Below are 12,569 nucleotides of genomic sequence, written 5' to 3'. Positions count from 1 at the left end.
ATCAGTGGTTAGCACTTTCATCTAGCAGCTAGAAGATCCCCGGTTCACGTCCTGTCCTTCCCGGGATCTTTCTACATGGAGTTTGAATGTTCTCCCTGTGCATGCGTGGGTTTTATCCGGGTACTCCAGCTTCCTCCCACAGGCCAAAAACATGCTGAGGTTAAGTGGTAACTCTAAATTATCCATAGGTGTGAATGTGAGTGTGATTGTTTGTCTCTATGTGTAGCCCTGTGATAGACTGGTGACCTGTCCAGGGTTCCTTCACCCTAAATCATAAAGGATAGACTCCAGCCCCCTGCAATCTTAATGAGGATTAAGCATTGTATAGATAATGGATGGATGGAAAATCATTACTCAGTCTTGTCTTTTATCCCATATCTTAGTTATAGTAGTGTTGGTGATTTGTACATATTAATGTTTTGCTAAAATTAATATACAGAATAAATAAATCTTGGAATTTCAATTACTTCCCCAGAAACCAGAATCTATGCAAATATTATTAAACTGCAGGACACAAGATCTGCTTTCTTCACTGACGAGTGACAAGCTGAAAGTTTCCACATCACAGCTGAGCAAGTCGCTCATTGAACCATGACTGGCCTCCAAATCATCTCGGATGAACACGTCCTGAACTCAAATTAAAGGTGAGCACAGAGAAACTTTTTTCCTTCGGCAGATGTCGTGCCAAACTTTCTGCACAGTGAAGCTCAAGGTAGCAAAAGCAAAATGTTTGACTGGAAGTGTATGCATAAAGCTGAGTTTCACCACTCAAATGAGCACATTTAGCGTCATTAAATGACACATTCTTCACTTAGAATGAAACAGTAATTGCTCAGTAGAAAGCAGTCTGCATACACTGTAAACTGGTGTTTTATTTTAAAAACTAATATTATCAAGAAGAAAAAGCAAGTACAAAAGCAATTCATGAATAAAATCTGACAGTCAAAAATTTCCACTCACAAGAGACCACATTCACTCTTGTAGTTCTTAATTTCCTGACTTTTACAGATGTCACTGCTGTTCATTAGACTAATACTGTCACTAACTTACGTACCTCCGTAGAGAAAAGTCTCATCCCTGAGTTGGCTCGGAGCAGCTCTCACCACCCCAGCCAGGATAACACTTGCACTCAAAGTCAGACTTCATCAGCTTTACGTTATGTGTCGACATCCGTCCTAAAACTCTGTAGTTCTTCCCTCCTAATGGTCTCTTCTCAGACACTATCTTCCACGCAGCAGGGTCGAGGTGAAGGTAGGCCGTTGAGTTCGGGTTCCTCCTTTGGCACCTTCCCTGGGAGGAACAGAGTGTCTGACTGCAAAGCACAGTGGCCGATGTTACATTAACCAGGTAAGGACCCAGATACTCATCGATGTAGGACTTGACAGCTTCACAGGTAGCCTGAAAGTAAGACAGAAACAAAATACAATGAACTGCAGATGCTAAGAATTATGAATAAAAGCTTCTGTTTTCAAGTGAAATACTGGTCATTACCAAGAACAAGAGTTGGTGACATAATAACATTAGTACATGCGCATGAGATGTCATATGACTTTGGTCCATAGCAAAAAAAAACAAAAAAAAAAAAAACAGCTGCACTAAGCCAACTGAAGATGGTCTAAGCTAGTGGTGTCAAACATATGACCCACGATCCAAAACTGGCCCTCCAGAGGGTCTAAGCTGGCCGCTGGAAGACTTTGTAAAGTGTAAAAATCACAGAGAAGACAGAATTACACTACAAGTATCACTCAGATTGTCGAGTAGTCATTTAGCAACCTATTTGGCAATATTTTTGCTTTAATACTATGAGTCCAACATCAGCTGTTCTGTGTGGCCAAATATAATTTAATCCTCTGTGCTATAGAGCATCACTGTTGTCCAGAAACCAGTAAAGCCATAACAAAGAGTCACACTGTTACACTGGTGTTCTTTCACTGCCATGAACACAAGCACTGTATGTTATTCTGACTCAGTCCCATTTACTGGACACCATCCTGCTGCCATAAATACTTTCATCTGCAGCAGAAAATAGTCTCAAGCAAAGGATCCTTTTACTTCGGTTTGAGAAGTGTTTGCTAAAAATCCCGGTACCCAGCTGTGCAGAGAAATACTAAAGTTTTTGGGTTTTTTAAATGAAACTGTATATTTGTAATTTGGTGCAGGATCAAGCGGGCTGAAAGCCACAGGTAACAAAAGAGATATAGAATAATGCCACAGATATTCTGACAGAACACCAAACTAAAGAACAGGAAGGATCATTTTAAAGTCTCCAAGCACACTGAAGTTCATCTGGAGGGATCACATTTTTTTAGATTTCTAATTTTAAGAGCAAGATGAAGAAACTTTTCATTTACCTGTTATATTAGACAGGTGCAAAGGCAAATAAGAGGGTTTAAAATTTCCACAGACATCCACATATTGTCTAACGCACAGAAATGCATTTATTTGCAATGTTTCTGCGCTTGACCTTTAATAGGTGTAATGAAAGACCAAATCAAAACTCTGCATGAAACATCACAAATAAATGTATTCAGCAAGTTAGACAGTATGAGGAAGTCTGTTTGCAACTTAAAAAACAGACACATCCCGTGACTGCAGACTTAAAAAGGAAGTCTTCCTAATTTCAAAACATTTTGCAAAAGTCACCACTGTGCTTGTTTAATCAGGGTTGTGTCTGACGTTTGTTTCCTGTATCCTCAAACACACTCCAGTGACTCATAGATCACCATAGATACAAAGTATACAAAACTTTGTCTCTGTAGAACAGTTTGTTAAAAAAAAAAGCTATTTTGTATAGAAATATAACTAACCATAAATGCAAAAAATATACACTGTTTTAGCCAGTGTGAATTCAGTCAATTGATAAAAAGGTTCAATCTCCATTTTTCAATAAAAAAAACTTTTGTACTCTCCAAAACTATTATCTCCTTTGCTTTTACTAATTTTACTGTGAAATCTGTCTACATTTAACATGAACACATCCCTCCTTCAACTAACGGATAACACTCTAATATAGGCAAGTTAGCTACAACATTTGTGTAAATAAAGCAAAAAAAGCACAACATACTGGAGAAAGGATGCATTTTAAGACTTTTTCTAAGATTTCCAAGATTCAAGACTACCCTGCACCCAGATATAAAAAGACACTGTCCGCATAGTTCAATTATTGGAAAAGTTTGGATACTTTGTTCAAGTCAGTTATTGTACCTGAGATCTGGATAAGAGGTGGTCGCCCCAAAGCACCACACCTGCAGATCCTAAGGCAGCACTCTCTCCGATAGTGTAAACCAGGTGCTCCTGCAGAAAGAAAACAAGAGGTGAGCAAAATATTAAGATGAAATTATGCCAACAAATAAATGTCTCAGTTTTAAAAATTTGCTGCTTGCCTGGGAGAGGAAGTCTAACGTGTAGGTGTAGACAATGCGAGCGTAGGGGAACACAGGCGGCGTCCACGGAGTCACCTGAGCTCCTGCTCTCATGGCCTCCAGGATGCGATGGTGAGTGTAGAGCAGAACTTCTCTGCTGAGGCCTCGCATCTCCAGGCTCAGGTAGATGTCAGGATACAGAGCAGAGGAGGCGGCCCACAGCCAGAAGAGCTTGTCGTTCCTCTTTCTCTCTACAGCTGGACACTCCCCTGTGTAGTTAGTGCTTTTGCCACTGTAGTAGTTGTAGCAGTTGGGGAAACTGTAAAAACCCCACAAACCATTCGGCCTTTCCTGCTGCCCCAGTTTCAAAGTTTTCTCCATGAAATTTCTCCCAGCTTCTTCAAACTCCTTATGTGCCACAGCGTCTACCTGTGCGGGGCTCCAGTCCGGATGCTTGGACCTCACCAACGCCCTCGACCCCTCCCAGTACACTTGCTTACTGTCCCAGTTTCTCTCCCACACAGGTCTCCAGTTCTCCCAGTCCACCACAGCCAGGCCCTGGAAAGCCCTGTCAGGGATACAGGTGTGGATGTCTTCAGCGGCAGCTCTGAGGTGTTCTTCCAGGCTGCTGTTCTGTGGCACCCCGCCGTTAACAGCTTTCCCCTGACCGGAGTACCTCGGGTACAGACCAAGCTTTTCAGCATAGAAGATGGTTATGTTGTCACCCATAAAGGTCTGGTTCTGGTTCTGGACGATGCTGAACGTCCCCAGGTCAAGATCGACGCCATACTGAGAGAGGCAGTTGGCAGTCGGGGCGTTCCACACAGAGAGGAAAGGCACCTGGGAGAAAGATGAACTTGCAAACTGCAGCCCAGAAACAAGGCTGATCAGACTGAAGAGCAACAACACCTCAGGATGAAAAGACCTCATCTCTGGAAGGAAGGAACAGACATTACTACTAATATTACCCAGCTGAGCAAAATGGCACTGTAGCTTGAAAAAAAAGTGTTTTAGTTATAAGATCAAAACCAAAATTAAACATGGTGCTTTAAAGCTTTCACAATCTACATTTAACACCAAGAGTTTGAACTTTTGACCACACCATGATTTTCTAGATAATAACAAAAGGTGTTTGTAATGTAACTGTACTGGACTAAAACAGTCAGCTGTAGAGTAAAAATGTGTATAATAGACTTAAGAGCGAAGTCTGACTTACCTAGTAACTTAACCTTAGGACTGTGGTTTGTGGTGAAAGCAGAAGTCTCATGATCTGAATGACACAAGCAGGAAAAGAGGAAGGAAAAAAGAACCAATCCCAAATGTGCACAGGATTTCTACCAACCAATAATACGAGACATGCAAATCAGTTGAAGGATCAGGCAGATTTAAAGTCACAGGGACTTTAAAACATAGTCCCGTTATTCTGTCTGTACTGAACACAGTTTTTAGTGTTTTGATTAAAAAAAAAAAGCAAACGTAGCCAAAAATACACATTTTAATGAGGAGATTTGGAAAGACTACACAGTCTTCCACTAAATGACTGTTAGGCAAAGCCATAATGAACTCTTCCTCCTTTGCTCGACTCTTAAAAGTAGTAAAAAATAACTCTTGGTTAAGACACCCTACAATTACATGGGGAAGGGGTATGAGGCTGCAGCCTGCAAAATGTGTCCCTCCCTGAGAACTAGCTGGTTTTGACTCCCCTGGGCAATGGTGAGTCACTGAGGGTTTCTCCTGTAGCTGAATTTTGACTGCACATACAAAAGCATACCTGTGTTATGCAGAAAAAAACCAAGCAACTCATTTCAACTTCACGACTACTTTTCACGGCAAGATGATGGTGCAAACACATCTTACTTTCTGTAAATCTTTAATGAAAACACAAAAAGAGCTCAACAAAGGAGTTTATTTACTGTCAACTTTGAGAAAACAGCAAATGTTTGCATACGAGAGGCATTAACGTCAGTGAAACTGCTGAACATATGGAGTCCAAAATGTAATTTTTATACTGTGAAGATCAAACAGCTGCTGAAATAAACAGCTTAAATGGGAGAAATGTAGTATTCAAAGAGAAAACTAGTAGTCATGTTTTGGACATAAAAATAAGAAAATGTCATATAAAACATCTAAAAAATACATTCAAATAAATAGTAATACTGTAATTGCCTCCATAAAAATATCAGATGCCAGAGAGAGAGGTCATGTTGAAAAAAGATCAGGCACTTCAAATACATTGTGCTATTAGCAGATTTAAGTGCATCATTTCCGCTTCCGCCACTTTCGCTACGACATACATCAACTCATTCATCACATTTACCACAGAAGCATCCTCACGATGAGAAACATGGAATCTGACACCTTGGGAAACAGTGACTGAGAGGAAACTGACAGCAAAATGTAAACAAGGTCATTTCCAGCTAGCCCTCCACTGATTAAAAAAGGATTGAAGGTTATAAACAAATATTACTTTGCAATTGCCACAGTGTTTCTTATAAAAATTTCACTTTGTGCCATCCATATTTTACAGCAACAGAAGAAGGGGGAAAAAAAGGCACTCCTCTCTCCATTTAACTCCTGATCTCTTGTGCTCCAGTATTTACAGCTACTGTGTGTTTTTGGTGCATCAACAGAGGAGCAGAAAGGCTATCAGTAACATCACACACTGTGAGGCTGTGGCTCGTGCTGCCGTCCCTCTTTGGTGCTCAGGGTCTGTCCGATTGCGGCCCTCTCCCTCAAAGCCGCTGTAGTACTGGCACTGAAAGTCCTCTTCAAACATCATCTTGTCTGCGTCGCTAAGCCCCCCGGTGATAGTCGGCTTGCCGTTATCCCCGACAATGCTGTGGGAGAGGGGGTTCAGATGCAAATAGACGTCACTGTCTGGTTTTTTGCGCAGACAGCGGCCGTGAGAAGCGCATAGGGTCTGGCTGCATAGCTCTGCTGCCGTGGAGACGTTGAGGAGGTATCGGCTCAGCGTGCCCCGGAGATATGCATCCAGGTCAGAGCAGCTTGTCTGGAGAGAAAGAAAATCAACACACTCAAAACTTAACATCAGAACTGTCCCAATTCAAGCCTTTCACAGGTGTGAAGTTCAGGTGACTTGAATTAGTTGAGGTTGTAAGAATGTCACAACTTTATGTTTTAGATTATTCCCTAATCTCAAGTAAAATATGGTTCATATATACGTTTTTATGCTCATTTACAGACTCATGTTTTTCTTTTTGGGGTCTACTAAAATAGGTTTACATGCTTTAAGGTCTTCTCACATTCTGTCTGAAACACTCCGTCCTAGCGCCTCTCTATTTAAGACCTTTTCTCGAAAAACTAGCCACACAACATGCTAACACTAAGGATTTTCCTATTATTGTGGGGGCGTTGCTATCAAAACATAGCTAAGTAATACATAGAATCTTTAGAGTGCATCGAGATACTTTGGTTCACTCATACACTTTATATAAAAGATGGATGGGCTCTGAAAATGCATTCTTTCTCATGGCCAGCAGGGGGTGACTCCTCTGGTTGTAATAGTCTGACTAGCCAGATGTAATTTGCAAGTATAAGTCTGCCACTGCCTGTGAATTTCATGCACACCATTACCACATCCTTCACGTAGCTTTGCCAAAAACAAATGTGATCGGTCCAAAGACATACAAACAAGCCAGAGTGCTTTTTTCCCCTCTTACAGCAGAATGAAAATGAGGTGACCATTCTGCTCCGTAGAACAGTCTGGCTACATGAGACTAGCCACCTCGCACTGTTCATGTCTGCTTTCAAAAGGTCAAGATGGCCGCAGTCAAATTCCAAATTCAAGGCTTCAAAATGGTGTACAAACCATTGGGGGATGTCACAGTCACGACATCCATCCTTTACAACCTCTTGCAGCCAACAGCAGAAGGTTTGACATGCTTTGTTCGAGGCTGAGACATTTTAGAGTTAATAAAAGCAGCTCTAGTGAGGAAATAATGGTGGACTTTGAGGTTGACACTGTTTTTTTTTTTTTGCTTGTTGTATTGTGCAAATGTGTTACATGGTGATACAGGTAAATGATGGAAGGAAAGACTGGACTTCATCAGGGTATTTCAGGCAGGTAAGGACCAGCACTGATTATTTTTCATTCTTACTAGTTACAACTGAGGCAAAGTTGCACCTTTTAAATGAGGCATGTAATGAAATAAATAGACACTCGATGTGGCGCAGAAGTCCTGACCGTTAGTAGCAGAGACTACTCTCATAATTACTACAACTCATTTCAGATGTGAGGCATGCAGAGCCAGTGTTTCCAAAAATAGAAACAAACACAGGCAGAATACAAAGCATTGTCACAGGAATCATAAGCATCACAATCATTATGTGTACAATATACTGGACATCCCCTACATACCACCCCAATGCTACAAAGAATATCTAAAAATGAATCACACTGATCACTTGGTGCTGCAAAACACACATCTATGAATGTGTCATGAACATTTGTATCTCCAATGAATGTCTGTCTAACCTGCACATTTTTTAGAGAAGTGTTTAGTGCTTTGCTGCAAAACCTGTCTGTTCACAAGATTAAACAAACTCTTCACGGCTTATTTCCAGATTTTAAATCGGCTCCAAACGAGATCAAAGTCCTTCAGACAAATATCTCGTGTTTATCTGAAGAGCATCCATGTGACTTAAGTTACCAACTGTGACCTGAAGCCCTGAGGAACAGCCGGCATCAAATGACTGCACACATGACAGCAAGTCAAAGATGATTAGGATTGTGGTTAAAAAAAAGTTGCGTGTGACTGATTAATGTGTTTGTCTCGTAATTAGTGTGCTGATGCTCACCCTGCTGCTTGCATAAGCTGCATCTCCCCACAGGATAATTCCAGCGGCTCCCAATGCCACACTCTCCCCGATGGTGGAAACAAGGTCAGTCTGTAAAAGATGATACAGCACTTTACGTTTCAAGCCAAGCAAAGGGAAAATATTCTGCTACGAGGGTCAAACTGTTAGTGGGTCATAAGCTACTGTATGTGAAGCACAGCGCCAGCTCTTATCTGTTCATTCTCCCATAAGGAAGCACTCTATAGGGTGTTCAGCCAGATTTTCAACTGGACCAACACCCATCCTGCCTACTCCACACAAATGAAAGGTGTTGGGGTGTCTGACTGCTACCAGAACAGGAAAGGACTGTGGCAAACGATAAGGCAAAGTAGAGAACCATGCAGCATGCACTGATATGGAGGGGTGAGTGGTAGTGCTGTATGTTAGAGCCCCAGAGTGACTGAGAAGTGATCTAAGACACAGAGGAAAAAGTCGATGCTTAAGTAATGCATAAATGGCCAACAGTGCACAGGAACACATTAGTCAGTTGAAATTTCACTAGAATGACATAGAAAAAGCAGAACAAGCGTGTCAGGAAGAGGAACCGAATTCAGCATCGGCAGTGCTTCTAAGGTCAGAGCGTCACCTCTGTCAGCTGTTCCAGGGAATTGGCATAGGTGGGCCGGGTGTACACAAAGACCGGACGTGCCAACCCTGTGCCTGACGACGCCAAGCGCATCCCCTCCTTCACACGGTTCCGTACAAACTGGCGTCCGGAATCCGAGGAACGCAGCTCAGTGCTCATGTAGATGGAGGGGTAGAGGGCCGTGCTCTCGGTCCACAGCCACTTCAGCTGCTCGTTGCGGGCCACCTCCACATCCGGACAGCGGCCCGTGTAGCTCTCCAGAGTGTGCCTGTAGTCGTGGTTGTAGCAGTCGGGGAACAGGTAGAACCCCCACAGCTGGTTGGGCCTCAGGTTTTTAGCGTGCTTCAGCGTCTCCAGCATGAAGTTCCTGGCAGACATCTCAAACTCCTGCTGGGCCACTTTGCCCACCTCTAGATCAGACCAGGTCGGGTTCTTCTGCCGCACCAGCTCACGAGAATGCCTGCGATAAATGTCTTTGTTTTTCCAGTTACGTATCCAGAGGGGACGCCACTCCTCCCAGTCAATAACTGCCAAACCTGTGGCCCTTTCTTCACGTATATACTTCCAAACACCTTCTGGCATTTTTTCAAGGTGCTGCGTGAGACTCACCACCTGAGGCAGCCCTCCGTTCACCGGCGTTTCATCTGATTTAAAGTAGGGGTACAAGCCCAAGCGGTCTTTGTAGAAAATGGTCAGATTCTGTTTAACAAAGCCCTCATTGGGTGAGGCCACGATCTGGAACTGGTCCAGCTGAAAACGAATGCCATGCCGCGGGGCACAGTCCTCAGTCGGGGCATTCCATGCGAGGAGCAGAGGCTTTTGGGAATACAGCGGCCATCTCGTGGGTTTCAGTCCCTCAGCCCAGACTCCGTCCCACAGCAGAACAATCAGCAGCAGTACTTTCCAGTCTGGCAGAGTCCAGTACAACATGTCTTCAGATGTGGCTGGACAGAAAGGACTGTCACTCTCTGCTCTACAATTCAGATTGAAATGTGTGTTTTTAGTTTAGCGTTCTGATCAGTCACACTTCACCTCCCAGTACATTCATTCATAAAGTCATCTTTTAGGACCGTTTGGTGTGAGTTTGTTTGTAGTTTGTAGTGTACTGAAGACACACTGCTGCAATCACATAACCATGAGGGTGTGGAGATAAAAAATACACACACACACACACACACACACACACACACACACACACACACACACACACACACACACATATATATTACGTCTTGAAAGCACCTTTGCTGGTTTGGTAATCTCTCTTTCCTTTGTTAAATAAGTAATGATTGCATATTTATTCAGTTGTCACTGTCATTTCAGACTTGAAATTTAGTTTTTCACTTTAGTTTTCCTGGAAAATGACAGTTCCAAATACACATATTCATAAAGTTATCTAATCAAAAGAAACATTTAAAAAAACTCTGTGTGAGTTTAAGTACAGTGCACCGAAGACACAATCAATGTTTCTTGTGAGGATGAGTAGATTTTTTTTATTTAGTTTATTATTTTACATAAAGTTTTTGTTTATATATTGTATTTGTTGAAAGCATCTTTATAATAATGTGAGCATAACACCTAAGCTTCTGTGTTTCATTTCTTTGACTGTTTGCTGAAAAAAAGTGATGATTCTTCATCATTTGATTCAGTTATCAGAAACTCTGTGAATTCAGAGCTGTAATGTAGATCGACATTTAGTTTTCTGATAAGCAAAAGTTCCCAGTATAGTAATTTCTAAAGTTTCTTTCTCAAAAGGAAAGAAAAGCACCCACTGTGAGTTTGTTTTCATTTTAGTGTATTCTATTTACTGAAAGCATCCATGTTTGTTTTTGTTTTCTTTATTTGTCTATTTATTTTGCTCATAAAAAGCGATTATTCTGAAAAATCCACTAAATTCAGAGCTGGCAAGACAGTGTTGTTTAGTTGTGCACAATCAATGTCAGAAACTCAGTTTACAAAAAGTGGTGCACAATGTTTCCAAAAAGCATCTTCACAGGGATGTCTGCACGTCTACTGCCAGACTTCAACATTTAATCGTTTTTATTATAGTTAACATTAACCGATATCAATTAAATTGCAGTTATTTAGCCATAAATGAGAAAAACGTTAAATATGAACAGACTTGAGTGTCCGTGCAGATGGATAAACTTACCTTTACTTGCAGGCTGGAGAAGCATTCCCAAAAACCAGAAGCCAGAAACTTCAAGCCGCGTTTTTTTTTCTTCTTTTTGCGCTGCCTCAAAAAAAACCAGAAGAATTTCAAAAAACGTTTCAAAGTAGGAAAATGACGACGGGATGAATTTACAACGGCATGTGTCGAGTTTTGTCACCGGTGCTGCCTGTGGTCTTTGAGGCGAATAGAAGTGAACTTACCCCCTGCGATGTTGTCAGTTGCAACTCGCCCCTCAGAGAGCCAAACCACTTTCAGGATGTTCCATTCCGGCTCGGAAACGGGGGGGCGGAGGGGCCACTGGCGAAACTCGCCGGACATCCTAAAAACTCTGTCAGCACGTCTAAAAGCTTACAGCGACGTGTTTGTTCACCTCGAATCTTCACATGACTTCAGCTGCCCGCTAGCTGAGACGTGGCTTTGACTCTGTCGTGTTTTTCAGTAAAAAAGATGAACTAAGTGTCCCGGTTACAGCGCGGAATGAGTCCGTCCAAGAAGTTTGCCACCACCGCCGTGAAACGGATCCACTGTACGGAGCGAAGTCAAGATCTAGGGAAGGTCACCGTGGGCCAGCCTGCCACATCCCCGAAATAAGATCACCCCCACGAGTGACCTTTCAGCTGCATTTCGATTACACATGGTATATAAATAATATGGCATTCAGAAATTAGCTGAGGACTTATTTTGGTTTAATGATGCACTGATTGAATGATGCAATGATTCACTTTAAAATATTTATGTATGGAGTTCAAAAGACATCCTCTCTTTCATTTTAATAAACACTCAGTCAACCCACCCTATGGATGTGATTTAGTCAGATTTGACTGGCAGGAGCAACCACTTGCAAGGATTTTTATAGTGTAAACTTTTGATGATCACAGCTGAAAGTAGCAATAATCTTTATTTGTAGGGCTCTATTCATAATCCAAGTTACAACGTGTTCTAAGTTATAAAATCATCAGAATTTTAAAGACAAATAAAACACAATGTGGTGTACAAAATACAAAAGCATGTTAAAAACTGTTGTAGTTTACAGGAAGCTGAAATCAAGGAAGGCTCTCCAATCAAAGTATGTTTTTAAAAAGCCACTGAAACAGCTGACCTCATTTCCTCTGGCTGATTGTCCCAGAGTTCCAGGACCCTGATTCCACTTTAGTTTATCAGTGATTCCCCTGGAAGAAACAAAAGACCTCTGCCCAAGGACCTCAAAGTGCACTGAAAGTAAACGTGACATTTTAAAATTGCATTCTTAAATGTACAAGAAGCCAGCAGATCAGGAGTGATCTGATCACATTTCTTAGTTCTGGTTAAAAATCTGCTGTTCTGCACCCATTTAACAGCAGTATGAGGAACACAGAAAACAGGAGCAATGCAAATGTCGCTAATGTTTTATTCTAACTTTGACAGATGGTCTGATCACTTAGGAACAGATTGCTTCTGTGTTTTCGATGGTTTTAAGGGTACCTTTGATCTGCCAATGAACAAGAGCAGGAAAAGCTCATTTACTCAACTATTACATTTGTCACCAACTATTGTGATAGTCGATCAATTTAGTCTAGGTAATTTTTAAAGGCCAAAAGAACAACTTCTCTGA

The 12,569-nt window shown here is 41.8% G+C and overlaps 2 protein-coding genes across 7 annotated transcripts; both read right to left on the bottom strand.

Moving 5' to 3' along the window:
• Positions 1-854: 854 nt before the first annotated feature.
• hyal1 (hyaluronidase 1) lies at positions 855-4,644 on the bottom strand. The gene is made up of 4 exons (XM_022208010.2): positions 4,579-4,644; positions 3,384-4,294; positions 3,205-3,294; positions 855-1,398 (listed from the first exon to the last, which is right to left on the bottom strand). Exons 2-4 carry the CDS (start codon positions 4,290-4,292, stop codon positions 1,072-1,074), a joined length of 1,326 nt encoding a protein of 441 aa, XP_022063702.1. The 5' UTR covers positions 4,293-4,294; positions 4,579-4,644; the 3' UTR covers positions 855-1,071.
• A 610-nt stretch (positions 4,645-5,254) lies between these two features.
• Positions 5,255-11,266, bottom strand: hyal2a (hyaluronidase 2a). Of its 6 annotated transcripts, none has more exons than XM_051948645.1 (5): positions 11,179-11,266; positions 10,958-11,042; positions 8,806-9,749; positions 8,181-8,270; positions 5,255-6,372 (listed from the first exon to the last, which is right to left on the bottom strand). In XM_051948645.1, the coding sequence occupies exons 2-5, from the start codon at positions 10,980-10,982 to the stop codon at positions 5,986-5,988; spliced, it is 1,446 nt and encodes a 481-aa protein (XP_051804605.1). In that variant the 5' UTR covers positions 10,983-11,042; positions 11,179-11,266; the 3' UTR covers positions 5,255-5,985. The 6 variants fall into 6 exon arrangements, with proteins under 6 accessions (XP_051804605.1, XP_051804606.1, XP_051804608.1 ...); XM_051948646.1 differs by having other exon boundaries at positions 8,806-9,778; positions 10,958-11,038; positions 11,179-11,224; XM_051948648.1 differs by having other exon boundaries at positions 8,806-9,778; positions 11,179-11,197.
• Between the last annotated feature and the right edge of the window lie 1,303 nt (positions 11,267-12,569).

The sequence above is a fragment of the Acanthochromis polyacanthus genome, chromosome 5, assembly GCF_021347895.1.
Source record: "Acanthochromis polyacanthus isolate Apoly-LR-REF ecotype Palm Island chromosome 5, KAUST_Apoly_ChrSc, whole genome shotgun sequence".
NCBI lineage: Eukaryota > Metazoa > Chordata > Actinopteri > Pomacentridae > Acanthochromis > Acanthochromis polyacanthus.
The sequence above is the reverse complement of the archived record's forward strand: the minus strand, read 5'-3'. Positions and strand labels throughout refer to the sequence as shown.

Excerpts from the sequence above, each read along its gene's own strand:
- hyal2a (XM_051948645.1), bottom strand. The coding sequence starts at position 10,982 with ATGCTTCTCCAGCCTGCAAGTAAAG. Across the intron at positions 8,271-8,805 it reads CCCTGGAACAGCTGACAGAG|ACTGACCTTGTTTCCACCAT; the intron begins GTGACGCTCTGA and ends CATCTTTTACAG. Across the intron at positions 6,373-8,180 it reads CAGCTTATGCAAGCAGCAGG|ACAAGCTGCTCTGACCTGGA; the intron begins GTGAGCATCAGC and ends CTTTCTCTCCAG.
- hyal1 (XM_022208010.2), bottom strand. The coding sequence starts at position 4,292 with ATGAGGTCTTTTCATCCTGAGGTGTTGTTGCTCTTCAGTCTGATCAGC. Across the intron at positions 3,295-3,383 it reads CGTTAGACTTCCTCTCCCAG|GAGCACCTGGTTTACACTAT; the intron begins GCAAGCAGCAAA and ends TTCTTTCTGCAG. Across the intron at positions 1,399-3,204 it reads ACCTCTTATCCAGATCTCAG|GCTACCTGTGAAGCTGTCAA; the intron begins GTACAATAACTG and ends TCTTACTTTCAG.